General features: G+C 40.2%; 1 protein-coding gene across 31 annotated transcripts in view; it reads left to right on the top strand.

The window, feature by feature from the left end:
• The window catches only part of DLG2 (discs large MAGUK scaffold protein 2), a 984,854-nt gene that overhangs the window by 959,067 nt on the left and 8,714 nt on the right, over positions 1 to 17,073 (top strand). For 22 of the 31 annotated variants that reach the window (XM_036384308.2, XM_036384333.2, XM_036384316.2 and 19 more), the window contains 5 exons: positions 2,394 to 2,435; positions 11,464 to 11,514; positions 12,274 to 12,375; positions 13,240 to 13,412; positions 14,105 to 14,214. In XM_036384308.2, the coding sequence (XP_036240201.1) occupies positions 2,394 to 2,435; positions 11,464 to 11,514; positions 12,274 to 12,375; positions 13,240 to 13,412; positions 14,105 to 14,214 (478 nt within the window). The remainder of the gene's footprint in view (positions 1 to 2,393; positions 2,436 to 11,463; positions 11,515 to 12,273; positions 12,376 to 13,239; positions 13,413 to 14,104; positions 14,215 to 17,073) is intronic. The other 9 variants (XM_054518562.1, XM_054518560.1, XM_054518557.1 and 6 more) reach the window with 1 other exon arrangement.

Below are 17,073 nucleotides of genomic sequence, written 5' to 3'. Positions count from 1 at the left end.
TAACATGATCACATCCTGAGGAGATCAATAGAAAATTAGTTCATGCTGTTGCTTCTGCATTTTCAGCTTTTTGCATGGGAGTGTTTGTTACTCTGCTGAATTTTTAGATTAGTATTTGTTATAAATGGAAGAAGTCATTTGCAGGCTAGAGAAGATCATGCATTTTCCAAAGCTAATAAGCTAATTTTGGACCAGTTTTCACCATTAGCAAACCTATTCTCTGTCACACAACCTTAATCAATTTTTTTTCTGATGCAGCAATCCTGTCTCAAGACTTGGCATTGCAGAGTGTATAATGTGTCAGATAATTGCTCAGAAACAATTTTTCTTCCTCCAAATGTGAACCAGAAAAACTGTATAGAATGAAATATTTGCTGCTGACTTCCACATGTATAGCTATATTAAATTCTCTATCCAGAGCTAAATAATGTAAACAAAATGCCACTTGCATGCATTTGGCTACTTGTTCCTCAGTTGTTTTTCCTTTTCTTATGCACCAAGTAATTGGAGCAAAATGTGTATTAATGTTGCATTGCCTACTGTTTTGTGTGTGCTTTTTAATTGCAGGAATGCACATCCATGCACACAGTTTTGGAGATTATTCTGTTTCTGACTGAATTTTTGAAGGAACATTTTAATGGTTTAACTTAATGCCATGCAGTGGCTCACAATTTAAAGATGAAAGCTTTATCTCTTGTACCAGGAAGAACAGTTCTGCAAGACTGGTTTTGTCAGTGATAGACAGCAAATGTCACTGCCACCCAAATTTAAACAATTCTGTGATCATTTAAGTGTCATAGCAGCTCATTAGCAACAAATGCAGATCCTTCCTTGCTAGAGAAAAGTAAAATACTTCAGATCTGACAACCTTCCTGAATATGTGTCCTTACAAAGAGAATCGTCCATAACATCCAACCATTTGAAAGTTATTTGAATTCTGCAAATTGATAAGGAACAAAGTAGCACCGGGGTACTGCATAGGCTGTAATGCCTGTATTAATATTGCACCTAGTTTTAAATTACTGGTACACCTCTAGACATTCCTACCAATCCAAATTTTGTTAGTTTTCAACTCAGACATGATTTTTAATGACAGTTCTTACTAAAAAGGATATTTGTTATTTTTAAATAAAGTTGTTCAGGGTCCTGTATAGCACATCATTTTGAGATAATCCTTTTTAACTTGCTATGAAATGTCTGAAAGTTATTATGCTGTTTTCTTCAAAATATGAGTTGAATTTTTAAAAGCTTCTTCCTAAGCCCAAGATCAAGGTTTCCCATTACTGTTTTTATCAGATATCATCCCTTCTCATTTTTGCTGCTCCAGTAGCCCCATCATTCCCAATCCATGAACCCTGAGCCATTAGGTTGGTACATGACAAAAGGCAGCACCTTGCAGAGAATTTTGGCACTGTTCCTGTCTTTCTCATTGGCCCAGGGTGCTCCCAGATGTACAGCCATTATGCCATTGGCTTCTAAATGTGCTGGGCCAGCTGAAAAGTTGCAAAGTAATCAGCCTTTCTACCAGAAAAAAAACTGTTTAATGTGGTCCTGCAGACCTCCTGGAGAGCATATAGCATGATCTTACTGTCCATAAATAGTCTGCTGACTACAGTTTTGGAATTATTTTCAATAACGTGGTTATAGAAACAGGACACCTGATTTGACAAACCAGAAGACCGACCCATCATGATATTTCTTATATTCATGTTCACCCATCCAGACTGGTCTGCTCAAGGTTTTCAAACTCCAGCTCAAATCCTGAGGCTAGACAATGTCTGGAAAAAGACTTCTGCCTTTTTTTTCCTTAGTTTTTTCATTGGCTTTGTCTTTTTTATTTTTTCCCCCTTTTGGACAGGATAGAATAGATGCAGTTACAATATTTCATACCAAAATAACTGTCATGTTAATCTGTTAATCACTGTGCACAGTCCTTTGGGATAGTGCATAGTGATTAAAGACAGACACAGGCTAGAAGTTTAGCAGGAATGGTTTCAATGCATTAATGATGCACATCACTGATAGTGCAGAATATGAGCAGACACTTGGATTTCAATAAATTGCTCAAGACATCAAGTGAGATCCAAGTTGATCATAATATACATTGAAATGAAGTTATCAGAGATGTCATTTACTGTCTATCACAAAAAGACATAGTTTTGCCATGGCACATATCAGTAGCTAATACATACAGTCTCTTTCTGAAATGCCACAAGAGAGAAAGCTTTCATTTTATCTCTTTAAAATATCTGAGCATTTTCAGGTGATGTCACTGCACAGCTTTTATTTCTGCTCTGCATAACTACCTTTGCATGACTGTGGCAGTTCTTTTGAGTTTCTGCAGCTCTGTGGTGCTTGGTTATGTTCTTTAATTTGCTGTACTGTTCTTGCAGAACATGTTTCTTCTAATGCCAGCGATAGTGAAAGTAGCTACAGTAAGTTACTGCTTTCATTAGAGTCCTTTTATTTTGCATTGCTTGTTTTGTTTCTTTTATTTTGTTTCTCTCCTTGCTACTCTTTTGTTAATGTTAAAAAGATCACTGGAGCAAATGGCTTGGAATTCAAATTTATTACCATGTCTTGAGTACAAAGCTATAAAAGAAAACTGTCAAACTTTATAAGAGAAGGGAGAAAGGTTGTTACTTATGATGTATTAGGGACATAAAACTAAACCTGGCTTTGGGTAGCATATGCAAGTCAGGATTATTTCATTTAGTGACAAAAGTTTATTTCAGTGAGAGGGGGGAAGTTTCTTGATGATCTTTTAAGAGTAAAGTTACTGCACAGCCATAGTCAAATCTGTAAGAGGCATCCTTTCTACAAGGTCACAATTTTTACTTGCATTTCTGCATGCCTGTATGGATGGCTAAGAAACAGTAGCAGAAATTTTATTGAGCCTTTAATTTTGACAGTACAGATTTCCTAATTCGTACTGCAGTCTTAAAAAAAGGTAAGATAGACCTTCACTGGTTAGGCACTGCCACTGAATGTCACTGATACCATGTAGGTGGGTGGCCCAAACCCTGTAGCCTGATTTGCTGGGATTTACAGACTCCATGTGACCATATAACCAAGAGGCAGATTGTATGTTCTCGGTAACTCTTAGTAATGCCCATAAATTAACAAATATCACTGTTTTTTGGATGTTCTGAAAAACAGAAAAAAACCAAGGCACTAAATAAATTACTAGAAATGTAATAAAAGATAACTAAAATGACAGAGTGCTTGCTAGATCACCCAGTTGTTTCATTTATTCAAGCCATTTGCTTAACAAATCAAGTTTTCCACCAGTCACTCAGCACTTGTGCTAAGCACCCACATACATTCAGGTAATCAGTGGTATCATACCTCATGTTTACTAGTCCTGATATAACACAGAAGTTGAGCTCTGTTGATAAACACTGGTTTGTTTCAGCAAAACAGCTAACCTTATCTTATTCAGAAATGGTAAATTAGTTTGTATTCTCTTGTATTGAAAAGGTTTCCTTGAAAGCAATTGCCAGAGTCACAAGAAAATAGTAGGCACTCTTGAATTGCCAAGATCCAGTTCTGAACTGTTTTATTTTTAATGTGCCCTCCACTTGGGAGGAAAGGCAGACTTTATTTTTGATTATATTTATATTGAGATTTAAGATGCTCTTTCTCTGACTTTACAATCAGAAATGAATCAAAGGGTTACATTTTCAAAAGTTTGCACAAGTCAAATCTCATCCAGACCTGAATATTTCAGGGAGAGCTCAGGGTAAAAGCCCAGAGGAGAATGTAGATTGATGAACTGCCCCAATCAGCAGCGTTAATTGGAGTGCTCAGCTGTAGCCAAATATTTGGGGCATGTCCACAAAAGCCTGTTACCAAATTTGATCATCAGACAGGCCAGGTAGCCAGTCCTTCATTGGCGGTGCAATAGCTTAAAATAAAGTGTGTTTTTTAAGGTGCAAGAAAGGTAATAGAAACAATTTGGGAAACTTAGCTGGAACACAAATACTTGGAAGAAAAAGTAGTGCTGGAGCAACAGCTGCCCATGGCAGTCACCTTCCTTCTAGAGTGGTTTCCATCTGCACAAGCTGTGCTCTCACTCCAGCAGCATCCTGTTGGGTGGATTTTCCCACACTTTACTGGTATTTCCAACAACTTCTGCCTGGTGGAGAAGATGCTGGCAGGGATTTCTTCTCTGCCCACAGGATAGCTATGCCATTAAGAAGCAGAGGAAGCCCATCTTAGGTTATGCCAAATGAGGGAGGCTTTAAAATACAGAACCTGGTGCCCAAGGGCCTGATTTCATTTGCTAAGGATTCATTGGAGTGTGCTAACATGATATTTGAAGGCATGACCTTGACAAATTAGCAGCTGTGGTTCCCACATGGAAATTATTGTTTCCAATGGCCATGGTGGAACCTGAAGTCTAACCTGACTGTGTTCAATTTCCACCTGGCCATGGTACATCAGCATATCTCCTGTGGAGAATTAAAGTCCTCCCAAGTCCAGATGATTAGCCTTTGAATCTTCTGGCAAAGAGATCTGAGATCTGGTGTGTTGACAGTACATCCCATTGCACAGCTCATCACAGCAAATCTCCCCTAGACAAATTATGTGTTAGGAACAAAGAAAAATCAGATGAGAGTGAGAGGCAGGTGGTCAGAGAGTGAAATCAACAAATGGTGAGGGATGGAGAGAAATCAGGCCTGTCAAAGGAAGTTCTCTTTTCACTACAGTTCTCACTTTGTGGGACTGTTGAGAAAGGGTGCTGCACTGTAAAAGCTTATCAACATCTCTGATGTGGGAAGAATAATTATCAGACATATCCCTCAAAGATTTCCTTAAGTATTCCTCACTGCATCCTGATTTATTTATTCCTAAGGAATGGAAGGAAAAAAAAAAAAGGCATGCCCAAGGTAACATTCCTGGCAGAAGAAGGCAGCATGCAGTTACTGTTTCTGCTATTCTTGTTTGCCTCTGGGTAGCTGGGAATGGAGCTCAGCATCAGCCACTGCCACAGAACCAAGTTTGTATTAACTGCATTTGGACCCAGCCATGTTGCAGAGTTGTTTCTCAGTGTGATGTAGTGTCACTTTGAGGAGAGTTTGTGTGTTCAAGGTGAGGCACTGCAAGTTATTTTGCAAGGACACCATGTCTGTTGACTTGGAAACTCATCTAGCCCTCAAACTATGCGCTTGTGACATAAAGCATACTGGTGACACGCAGAGGAGAAAAAAAGTAAAGCTGGAAAATTAATGGGGAGCAAATAGAAAACCACTGGAGGAATCAAGGGGTTTTCATGGGGTTGTGATCCTGTCCCTGTGCCTCCTTCCTTTTCTGTTACCCCAGAAAATTAGCAGGAAGAAAAGGGTTGCCTGCCCCACTGCTTTCTGAGCTGTGGCAAGCTGGGGCAGAGTGGCTGGGTGAAAAGCTGCCTGGTGGAAAAGGATCTGGGAGTGTTGGTGACAGCAGCTGAACATGAGCCAGCAGTGCCCAGGTGGCCAAGAAGGCCAGTGGCATCCTGGCCTGGATCAGCAATGGTGTGGCCAGCAGGAGCAGGGCAGGGATTGTCCCCTGCACTGGGCGCTGGTGAGGCCTCACCTCAAATCCTGTGTTCAGTTCTGGGCCCCTCACTACAACAAAAAACACTGAGATGCTGGGGTGCATCCAGAGAAGGCGAAGAGGAGCTGGGGAAGGGTCTGGAGCAGAAGTCTATTGAGGAGCAGATGAAAAGAGGTTGTAGTGAGTTGGAGTTAGTTTCTTTTTCCAAGTGACAAGCAACAGAAAGAGGAAATGGCCTTGAGTTGCAGCAGGGAAGATTTAGATTAGAATTTCTCCACTGAAAATGTTATCAGGCATTGGAGCTGCCCATGGAGCAGGCTGCCTATGGACATGGTTAATTCACCATCCCCAGAGGGATTTAAATGACATGCTCAATGACATGGTTTAGTGTGACTTGGCAGAGTAGGACTTGTTTTTTCCAACCTAAATGATTCTATGCTTCCATGATTCTATGAAATCATCAATTCACACCTTGGCCAAAATAAAGAAAACAGGTGTGGGCAAGAAATGACTGGCAAATGCAGGGTGTTATCCTGCAGACTTTCTCATATATCCCTATAAAAACAGGCCAGTTGGAGTCCAGAGTGAGGTGTTCTGCATTTTTTCTACTGGGTCTCTGGCAATTGTTTTAACATATTTCTCTAACTTTTGCTTCTCATGATGACCATTTAGTGAAAAGTAGCTAGTGTCAAAACCTGTACTACTTGATCATTCCTAGAACCATTCCAAACCAGCAATATTGAAGGATTCTGAGAAATGTCCAGGCTGTGACCTGGGCAGTGAGGAATAGGGTGGGGGTCACAAATCAACTGGGTTTTTTCTAGGAGATATTCTGATGTGTTCATTTTTTTTTTTTAATGCATTTCTTAAAAATTTGAGTATTTAGCTAAGTACTGCTTATATCTCCAGGGTTAAAAACAGAAGCCAGATATTTTTTTGCTTCAAAAATATAATTGAAAGTCCTCCAATGTGGTCTGAAGAGAAAATTCTTTGACCACTTCTAAGACACTAACAAGTGGCAAAAAGTAAACCAGATTTCTTCTGCCAGTGCCGTTAACACTTGGTTTGTTATAAAAAATAGGGCTGGAGCCAACAGTGGGATATTCTTTTTCCCATCAGATAACCTTCAGCTCCATTAATTTCAGGGCAAACCACAGACACATCTGAGAGTAGAATCTAACACTGTATAAATAATAGTATTTTGGGGCCAGGAAAAAATGCTGGCTTGATCTTGAAGGGGATGAGTTGCTGCACAGCTGCTGCTGAATCACACAGCCACGCTCTTATGAAGTCTGTGTTGGTTTATTTGTTCCTGTTCTCAGCAGTAAAGCCAAGTTTGCAGAGTGGTGTATAAAGTCCTGGTCTAGAAAATTGTTCTTTCTTTGTGATAAGGACACACACAGCCAATTTTGACTTATCCCTGGACCAGTTAATCAAAATATGATTCAAAGTTTATTTTGAGCTCTGTAACTTAAAATGTTCTGATTTGTTTTTCAAATCAAGCTTGTAAGGACAGATTTTTTACCATGGACTCATCAGTTTTTATTTTGTGAGACATGATTTTCATAATGGGCATGAATTTCAAGTCTCTCTCCTGCATATGTGTTGTAACACTCATACACATAGTTCAGTAAAGGTTTTTACAGCTGTCATCAAAATTACACACACATTGTTGCATCTGTTTAGTCTAATTGCATAACTGGTTGTGATTGCATCACTTACCTAGAGAGGCAATACATAACTAAAAGTTAAAAATAAGGAAAAGTGATAGGAAAAAAACTTTTACCTTCTGTCAGCAAATCAGCAAGTCACTCTTCTAATGAGATTTGAAGATTCATAACAAGGTTAAAGGAGTCTTGATTATTACAATAGGTTATTGATTAATAAGGACACTTGCATTGGCTCCCAGAATTACTGTATTATTCAGGTATACTCAAACTGGCACAAGTATTGAAGTCTCATTTTATACCCACACAGCTGTATTGATCTTTGCCCATAGACAACTTTTGAGTCTTTGGTTCATGCTCAGACAACTGATGATCATTTTACGTATTGGATTTCCAGGCTTTCACAAATAAATTCCAAAAAAATCCATCAATAAATTTCCAAAAATCATATGTTCACAAAAATAGAGCCCAGCAGAGGGATTTTGAACCAAATAGAGGCTAGGATATTGTCCAGTGTGGCCTGTGCAAAAGAAATTGATTTCACCAAGACCTTGCAAATACAGTTCAGATAATTCATACATTATCCCAAAACCTAAATGGATGGTGGCAGTAAAATAAGCCTTCTTTGATTTTAAATCCACGTGAGCAACAAAATTAGACAAGAGCTTGAAAATTAAATTATTTGGCTCATCTACAAGAATTCCACATGTGTATTGATGGTAACCACCACCAGTAGTCCAACCATTTAAATGAAACCAAAAATTCTCTTTGATTTTTAAAAATCATAAATAATTTCTAGCTGTCTTCATTAGTACTACTTTTTTTTTTAATTTATCTACTTAGATGTCTTTTCAGATTTTTTCATTCACAGGCATTAATAGGATGCCAAAATCTACCGATTTCCACTGCATAGGTTGCTGGATTAGGGAGGATGTTTACATGGAGGCTGCCCCATGGCAGGTCACAGCAGCTCTCCCACCCCATTACCCACACAATGGGTGCAGGTACACCAGACCTGTGGAAGCCCTGGATGCTCTGGAAAGGCAGTAGGAAATGGGGCCTTTTTATGGGTTACATGAAAAATGCCTGATATCTAGTGGGTCTGCAATGAAACTGGGTTTGAGACTTTCACAGGCTCTCTGCCATCTAATCAAAAAGGAAAAACAGAGGCATCACACTAAGTCCATTTCAGAGCTACCCATCTGAAACCCTATAAAATCCCTTTAAAAGATTAAATTAAGACTCCTTATGAAATTTATCTGGCAGCACAGGATCTCGCTGCCCAGTTTATAGAGGTTACGAGTTACAACAAACTCCAGGTTATTCTTCTATTCCCAAGCATGAGAAAACACCAAACCCAGAGCAAAGGAAAGCAGGGAGTGGTCCAGAGAAAGTGAAAGTTCTCCAATAATTTTACCCATAAGCTCTTTTTTCTTCCATTCCCTTATTTTATTTATTTTCTTCTCTTTTTGACTTGATGGGATTTTACTGAAGAACAGGGGAACATACCAAAATCCTACAGAAAGGTCTTTTTCTTTTTTTTTCTCATTTTGTTTTATCTGTTAAATGTCACAAAGATTTTCCAGATCAATACAGCTAACCTGTGCTAATTAAGCTGTTAATGTGGGTGTTAAATGAGGCTTAGGCAAATGATAAGAGCCTGTGTCCTGATGGATTTCACACTGTGTCTTACACCTCAAAGCATCACAAGGTTATAGTAACCTGAATATTGATTGACTCTAGAGCTCTTCATTACACTTAACGCTTTATGGACTACTTGCAGTACTGACCGAGTGGAGATCATTAAAGAGTACCATCTGCTATAGTTAACATGCAAAACAGCCTCTGAGGGCCTACAGGATTTTGTCTGGACAGTACATGGCAGGAGTTTATTCACTTAGAAATTTAAGCTTCCTTAGTCCTTTTTCCAGAAAAGAAAAATAGTGGAAATGGTGCAGCTTTTCCCCAGTCACACTCCCATGCTGAGTCTGGAACTGAGGGCTGAAAATCCTTACCTGAGGAAGATGTCTATCTTTAAGTTCTTGTGTATCACAGTCAGCCTCAAAGTTTCTCCATTCTTACTGCTACACTTTCTAATGGCTTAAACTTCAGCACAATTTTAGTGGGCTGGTGAAATTTTCTTTGCCTTCAATCTGGCCACAGATTCAAAAGACATCTGTAAAACAGGCTCATTTTTCTCCCTAGCCCATACCCTACAGAGGGTGTGGATATACCAAAAGCTTTAGCATGGGAACATGTCTGCCAGAGACTGGACAAAAAAGAAAGTAAAATCTGTGCTGGCTTATCAGTGTTGGTTATAAATCTGTGCCAAAGCCAAGTATTAGTCCACAGAAAGGAAAAAAAAAAAAAAAAAAGAACAATAGTTTCAGAGTTATTGTCTAGTTGCCTCCAATTGCTATTGACACTGTCACTCCCATGAGATTCTGCTGTTTCACTGCAGATGTCTGCATCTGGCTTTGCTGCTTAAATGCTGTTAGGGGACAATGGAGATAAATTCAGGCTTCTGACTTTTTCTCTCCTCACAAAGTAGACATGTAAAATAAGTCAGATGACTCATGTCTTAGAATAAGCACTTGCCTATTTGTAGGCAGCCATTGGCTCCAAAAGGTATCTAGGGACTAGCTTGACATAAGCACTCAAGCCTCAGGTTTCTGAAATTAGTGAAATGAAACTCCTGCTATGGATCTGTTTGCTATTGAAACAAACATCAAGTTTAAGACGGTATTTATACAAACAGGCTCCCCTCCTTTGGTTGGTATGTGATGGCTTCATTGCCCATCCTAAGACTGACTTTCTCAGGCTGTTGAAAAGTATAGCCTTGGCTCCTGTGGAGTAGAGGACAGACAGTGCAGGAGCATCCCAGTCCACCCTAGAAAGTGGATTTTTTCATGTCCAGAGAAATGAGATGTCCCAGTTCTATATCACCTCTAAAATTTACTGAGAACCTTAAGGGAAACCAATACATGTGATGCATAAAACCAAGTGTAATAATAATTCTAGGTTTCCAACTTTGCAAAAAGCCAAAGAAAAGTGATTACAATATCAAACATTTGCAAACAGAAAAGAAAATCACTTGTCCACACTCCTCATATGTTATGTGGCCTTATCTTCAAATGCTTTCTAATCTCTTCCTTTTATTAAAAATTAGGTTCTCTCCTTTGCTGCTTCAGCACCATTGCTAGGCAGGAGTTAGTCCTGTCAGTTCCACCCATCTGTGGATCTTCTCAGAGACTAACCCTGAACTGAGCAAAAATAAAGTCATCATTTTAAAATTTGCTAATTTGTATTTAGAACCTGCCAGAGCTCTCATGTGGCACCAAGTATGTGACAGTGACCCAGAAAGAGAAATGAGCAGGAATTATTCATGCTTTAGGTGAGGAATCCTCCTCCCTCTCTTCTTTCACTCCCTTGGATGGGAGAATAGCAGTGCATCAGGACTGCAGACCTGCACCCTATAGTGCCACTTGTTTCTCATGGCAAATTTCTCTGCTTTGGTCCCCTAAATATCACCTTGAGGAAACAGCACTATCCTGAAAGGGCATAGGGAGGACAAATCTATACAATACAATGCTGTGAGACCTTTGCTGAAGGAATTCAAAACCTGCCTAGACATGATCCTGTACAACCTCTTCCAGGTGCTTTAGCAGGGGGGGATTGGACTAGCTGATCTGCAGAAACTGAAAGTCCCTTTTAGCCCCAGCCATTCTGTGAGTCTGTGATTTGTGTTCAAGGGAAAGGATAAGGATCAGAAAATAGCTCATAGCTAGATGTGAGGCTGTGAACACACTAGACTATGGAAGCTATGCACTGAAGGACAATCAACCAAAATATATATCTATTCTGTACATTAAAATTGTTCTGTTTAGGTAACCTGTTGATTTACTCTGCAGCAACATGTATGTTAAGAGCCTTAACAATAGGAAAAGCATTGCATCTTAATTGCTGCACTATCCTTATAAACAGCCTTGTATCAAATGACAAATAAAGCTATGTTGCCCATCAATAAAAAAGTCCAACTTCAGTAAATAGAATTGAAACATATGGAAGGGGAGGGTGGGGAAGAAAAAAACTGTGTCCATACCTGGAAGTTTTAATGGACTTGGAATGGTTCAGGTGAGAGGCTTATCAAGATAGAAGTGTTGAACCTGGTCTGTCTCTATGTGAAGCATTTTATCAAACTTAAGCACCTGACATGTTACTCATCAGCTTCAATCTCTTCTCTTTCTTCTCTCATCAGGAGGCCAAGAGGACTGCATCCTTTCTTATGAACCTGTCACAAGACAGGAAAGTAAGTTTCATCTCCTTTTCTATCACTCTTCCTTACGTGTTTCATTTCAGGGTTTGGGGGCCAGCAAAGCAGTAAGCCTTGCTCTGCCAGTCCCAGATTCACTGTGGCTTCCTTTTCTTGGACACTCAGTCTATTTTCATATGAAAAAAACCCTGATGTTGTGGTATTCCTTGGAAGCCAGCACTTCTTAACATTCCCAGGACTCTTCTTCCCAGTTCATTCTCATGGACTAGTACAGAAAATTAATCAGTCTACAAAATACTGATGTAGATTTTCTAGACTTACTGCAATATTGTCACATGGAAAGCCTTTATTATTTTGCTTCTCATTGTGAAATGTGCCACTGTCCAGGGTAGACAAACATATGGAATGGCAACCTAAAATGGGAGCACATCCATCTGGTTTAATGCAGGATGCACTCATATAACTTGAGGTGAAAAAAAGGCTACAATATACCAATTTCCATGCCTCATGGAAGAGTCCATCTGCAAGCATTTTGGAGTGGCCTTGTTGAGTGATAATAAATATATCTAATGCTTCTTAACAGTCATTTGACTTGTGCATGGACCATCACAGAGCTCTGCAGTGGTACTCATTCCATTCCCCTTTTTCATGTCAAGAAATAAAATATTCATCAATAAAATATGCACCTGACTTTTCCCTTCATATGTAAAGACATCAACTCTGGTTAGTGATATTTGGGTGCATTTATTTATTATTGTGGTAAGACCATCAAAATGTGATCCTTTTGTTTTTCAGTTAATTACACCAGGCCGGTTATTATTCTGGGTCCTATGAAAGATCGGATCAACGATGATTTGATATCTGAGTTTCCTGATAAGTTTGGCTCATGTGTACCACGTAAGTATGATTCTACTCCTAGTCCTGCAGCTGAGTGAATGCTGTCCCTTGGTGCCACACATTAAGTAAATTTCTACAAGAGCAGCATCCATGAATTATGCACAGTTGGGTTTCTCAAAAGTCATTTTTTCATCAGACAGAAAAGGCAAAAAGAACGAATAAATTTAAAACCATTTTTTAAAGGTTGTGAATGTCTGGGAAAAAAATTCTGAAAAGTTTGAAATTCTAGTAAAATGTAAAAGTTTCAACTCAATTGCACAGCATCCACCAATAAATATACACAATAATCTGTGATTTGTGTGAGATATAAACTGTTGAATCAGAAAGCAATGTTAGACCCTGAATTAAAGAGAGTATTTATATCTTGGACAATTAGAACTTGCTGTTTATTTGAGGGCCTAATTGCAGTTGTACTCCATTTTAAATGGTTGTCTCTGGCAATACACTAACTTAAAACTACTAGAGATGAGAACAGAATCAGGCTTATAAATAAGGCTAAATTGAGTTGATGAGATCACAATTCATTTTATCACAGTAATAACATAACATTTAAAATACGAAATGCATTTTATATCTGAGATTTATGTATGATTCTGCTGAAGAAAGTGGAATTCTGCTAAACCCTGATTTTAATTTAGCCTGTATTGATTGGAGGTAAACATCAGAAGGTATTACTACAAAAAGACAGCTTTATTGGCATAGCTCCATTAAAAACAATATGTAGTAGCCAGAGATCTGCTCTCAGATGTGAAGTGCCCTCACGTAGAACAGACCCAGCATTTTCCACTGAGCAAACCATGGCTGCATTTTTTGCACTAAATGTTTTTGCAGACTTCTTCATCTTCTGTCTTTTGTTTCATGCAGATACCACACGGCCAAAGCGTGACTATGAAGTGGATGGGAGAGATTATCATTTTGTCATTTCAAGAGAACAAATGGAAAAAGATATCCAAGAGCACAAATTTATAGAAGCTGGGCAGTACAATGATAATTTGTATGGAACTAGTGTCCAGTCTGTGAGATTTGTGGCAGAAAGGGTAGGTTGACAGTAGTTTTATTGCTGGTGCAACATGATCTACTTTGTTTCCACATTGTGTCTCAGACATGATTCTCTGCCAAAAATATAAAATAGCTGCAAAATGGCATCCTAATATTTATAGGTTTTATAATGAGTCCACTAGTGGAGTCTCCAACTTTGAATGACATCATCCTTGGCACTGTCTGTACTTGGATGTAGTGCTGTGAGTTAAGGGTTCTAACACAATGCCTCAAGTACTCCTCAAAACAGCCTCTATTCTTCTCTCTGTAAGAGCAGATAAACTAAATCACTTTCACAGAGGCAAAAGAACGAACCACAGAAATATTAAATTATTTGCTTCAGGTGACACAGGGAGGCTTTGACGTAAACAAGAACTGAATTAATCGCTTAGGATGGAGACATCCTATTGCTTTTATGAACTGATTTTCCTCATCTCAAGAAAATCCTCCTGCCCCTGCAAATTTCACCCTAGTAAAAAATAAATCCCAAGTTTGTTCCCATATCACCAGTGCATATTTATACTGGCACCAAAGCAAAGGAAAGAACACAGCATAGTGGAACCTGTACCCTGGGCTACTCCTGCACTAGTGTGCCAATAATGGCCCCATTCCAGGGCACGGTGTCATAGATTTGCTTCCTATCTTTAGCAAAGTCTGCAAAAATAAACACATGCTCATCTGTTTCCAACAGGGCAAGCACTGTATACTTGATGTGTCAGGAAATGCTATCAAACGACTACAAGTTGCACAACTCTATCCCATTGCTATCTTCATTAAGCCCAAATCATGGGAGCCTCTGATGTGAGTATAAACTTCTTCAAGCATTTTATTATTTTCAGGTACAGCCTCAAGTGGCACCACACAGGTCTTGAGTCTACATTTGGCTTGTTCTCTAAAATTATTTATAATGAGATGAAGTAGGAAGAGTGCCTTTAAAACCTGTCATCCACTGTATCCTGCTATCTCAAGGAACAAGCCATAGCTTTGAACCTTTCAGACTGGCACACTTGGGATTATGTGCTGGACCACGAAGGACTCCCTGCCAGTGCTTGGTGTACTTGCTCCAACCTGTGCGGTGAGTTCACTGGGGACTCACTCACACAGCTTGGCTTGTCCCATGCATCCTCAGGTGCTCTTGGGGTTTACAGCCTGGCCAAGGGCACAAACCAGGGGTTAAACCTGTGTCAGACTTGAGGTGTTTTCCTCTTCACCAGCCCTTCATTTACCTGCAGGTCTGTAAGAGGATAGGCAAGGAGCCATGGGACTGGAGAAGGGCAAGCATAACACAAGAATGAAAGAGAAGGCACCAGCTCCACGCTGCCAAGGCTGTCTGAGGTGGCACATACTTAAAGGGATAAGAGCAAAACTCAATGTAAGATCAGTAAGATGAAATTCAGCACAGACAAAGGAGAGACAATGAAAGGCATGAGTACAAGCAGGGAATAATTTAGCTATAGCACTGCAGAAAGGCATCTGGCAGTTGAGGTGGATCACACAAGAAAACAAATGGATGGGTAATGTGGTTGCAAAAAAAAGAGCTTTCCACTGTGGGCTGTATTCATATCAGTGTTGTGTAAGGACACAATAGACTGCTATTTTGTTTTACCAGCGGCCTCATCTAGAGTGCTGGCCTGATTCTGGGTTCCACCCTGCTGGCAGAGGAGGAGCAGGAATTATCTAGTGTCACAGCGAGAAGGCTGAGGAAGAAATATGGAATTGATATTTATCCAGAGTTAAAATTCAGGATAAAATATATGGTTATCAAGTTGTTTTCCATGTACACTTAGAGTTATGCAAGAGCTATCAGCTTAATTTGCTGTGATAGGGGTGAAATTTTGAACTCTGTGCCAGTTCTGTTCAATATTTTTACTGATGACATGGATGAGGGGATTGAGTCTTTCACTAGTAAATTTGCAGACAACACTAAGCTGGGAGCGTGTGTCAATCTGTTGGAAGGTAGGAGGGCTCTGCAGACAGACCTGGAATAGTTGGATGGATGGGCAGAGTCCAATAGGATGAAGTTTAATAAATCCAAGTGCTGAGTCCTGCATTTTGGCCACAATAACCCCCTCCAGCGTTACAGGCTGGGGACAGTGTGGCTGGACAGTGCCCAGGCAGAAAGGGACCTGGGGGCACTGGTGACAGCCGGCTGAACATGAGCCAGCAGTGTGCCCTGGTGGCCAAGAAGGCCAAGGGCATCCTGGCCTGTCTCAGGAACAGTGTGGCCAGCAGGAGCAGGGAGGTCACCCTTCCCCTGTACCCAGCACCTTCAGTGCTGTGTCCAGTTCTGGCCCCTCAGTTTGGGAAGGACCTTGAGACACTCGAGCACATCCAGAGGAGGCAACGAGGCTGGGGAGGGGCTGGGAACACAAACCCTGTGAGGAACAACTGAGGGAGCTGGGGGTGCTTAGCCTGGAGAAAAGGAGGCTCAGGGGTGACCTTATCACTCCCTACAACTGCCTGAAAGGTGGCTGTAGCCAGGTGGGGTTGGTCTCTTTCTCCAGGCAGCAACTGACAGAATGAGAAGACACAGCCTCAAGTTGGGCCAAGGGATATATAGGTTGGATATTAGGAAAAAGTTTTTACGGAGAGAGTGATCAAGTTCTGGAACTGCCTGACCAGGGAGGTGGTGGTGTCACCATTCCTGGGTGTGTTTAAAAAAGGACTGGATGTGGCACTTGGTGCCATGGTTTATTTGAGGTGCTAGGGAATGGGTTGGACTCGATGATCTTGAAGGTCTCTTCCAACTGAGTGATTCCATCATTCTGTGATTCTGTGATTCCCCTCCCCCTGGCTCTGCAAATGCCAGGTAGTGCTATGGGTTTGTGTTTGACAGCTAAAACATTGGCACTCCCCCTCCTGTGACAGATGCATGTCTAGTGATGGTAACAGTGTACCTGCAGCCACTGGTCATGGAGCTGGAGAATTCCAACATGACCCATCCCTGGAATATGCATTGTTCTAGGCCCTGCCTTTGGCAATGAGCTTGTTGTATGTCCAGCCACATTACAAGGAATGATGCACAATATCTGGTACTTGCACAGCACCATCCTGACTTCCTGATTTTTCTTCCAGACTACAATTCAATATTCTGATTTTGTCACTGTATAGAAGGGGAAGAGTAGTCTGATAGACTGCCTTCTGCACTGATTGTTTTAACAGAGATCTTAACATACAGTTTTCCTATTCACAAAACATTTCCATTATTTGTTTAATGCTGTCATTGCCTCTGGAGTGATTAAAAAAAACCACAAAGTAAATAAAAGTGGCCCTTACTCTGAAAAAATACATCAGGCAGAACCAGAAAAGTGGCAATAACATAAAGGCTTTGTTGATTTGATGTTAGAACAGCAAATCCTTGAATAGACTGAATGGTGTTATAAAGATGCAAAATATTACGACAATCATCCTGTTGTTGAACCAAAACAATGCTAATACTTCACTTAGGACAATAAAACAAGTGGGCTGTTCAAGAAATGCCTGGACTTGGCACTCAGTGCTGTGATCTAGTTAACAAGGTGGTGATCAGTCAAAGGTTGGACTTGATGATCTTGGAGGTCTTTTTCAGCTTAATGATTCTGTGATTCAGTCTTTTTTAGGTATTTAAGTACTGCAACACAAAAAGAATTAGAGCTTAATCTGTCATAACTATTACTCCTG

The sequence above is a fragment of the Molothrus ater genome, chromosome 2 (assembly GCF_012460135.2).
Source record: "Molothrus ater isolate BHLD 08-10-18 breed brown headed cowbird chromosome 2, BPBGC_Mater_1.1, whole genome shotgun sequence".
Classification (NCBI taxonomy): Eukaryota; Metazoa; Chordata; class Aves; order Passeriformes; family Icteridae; genus Molothrus; species Molothrus ater.
The sequence above is the reverse complement of the archived record's forward strand: the minus strand, read 5'-3'. Positions and strand labels throughout refer to the sequence as shown.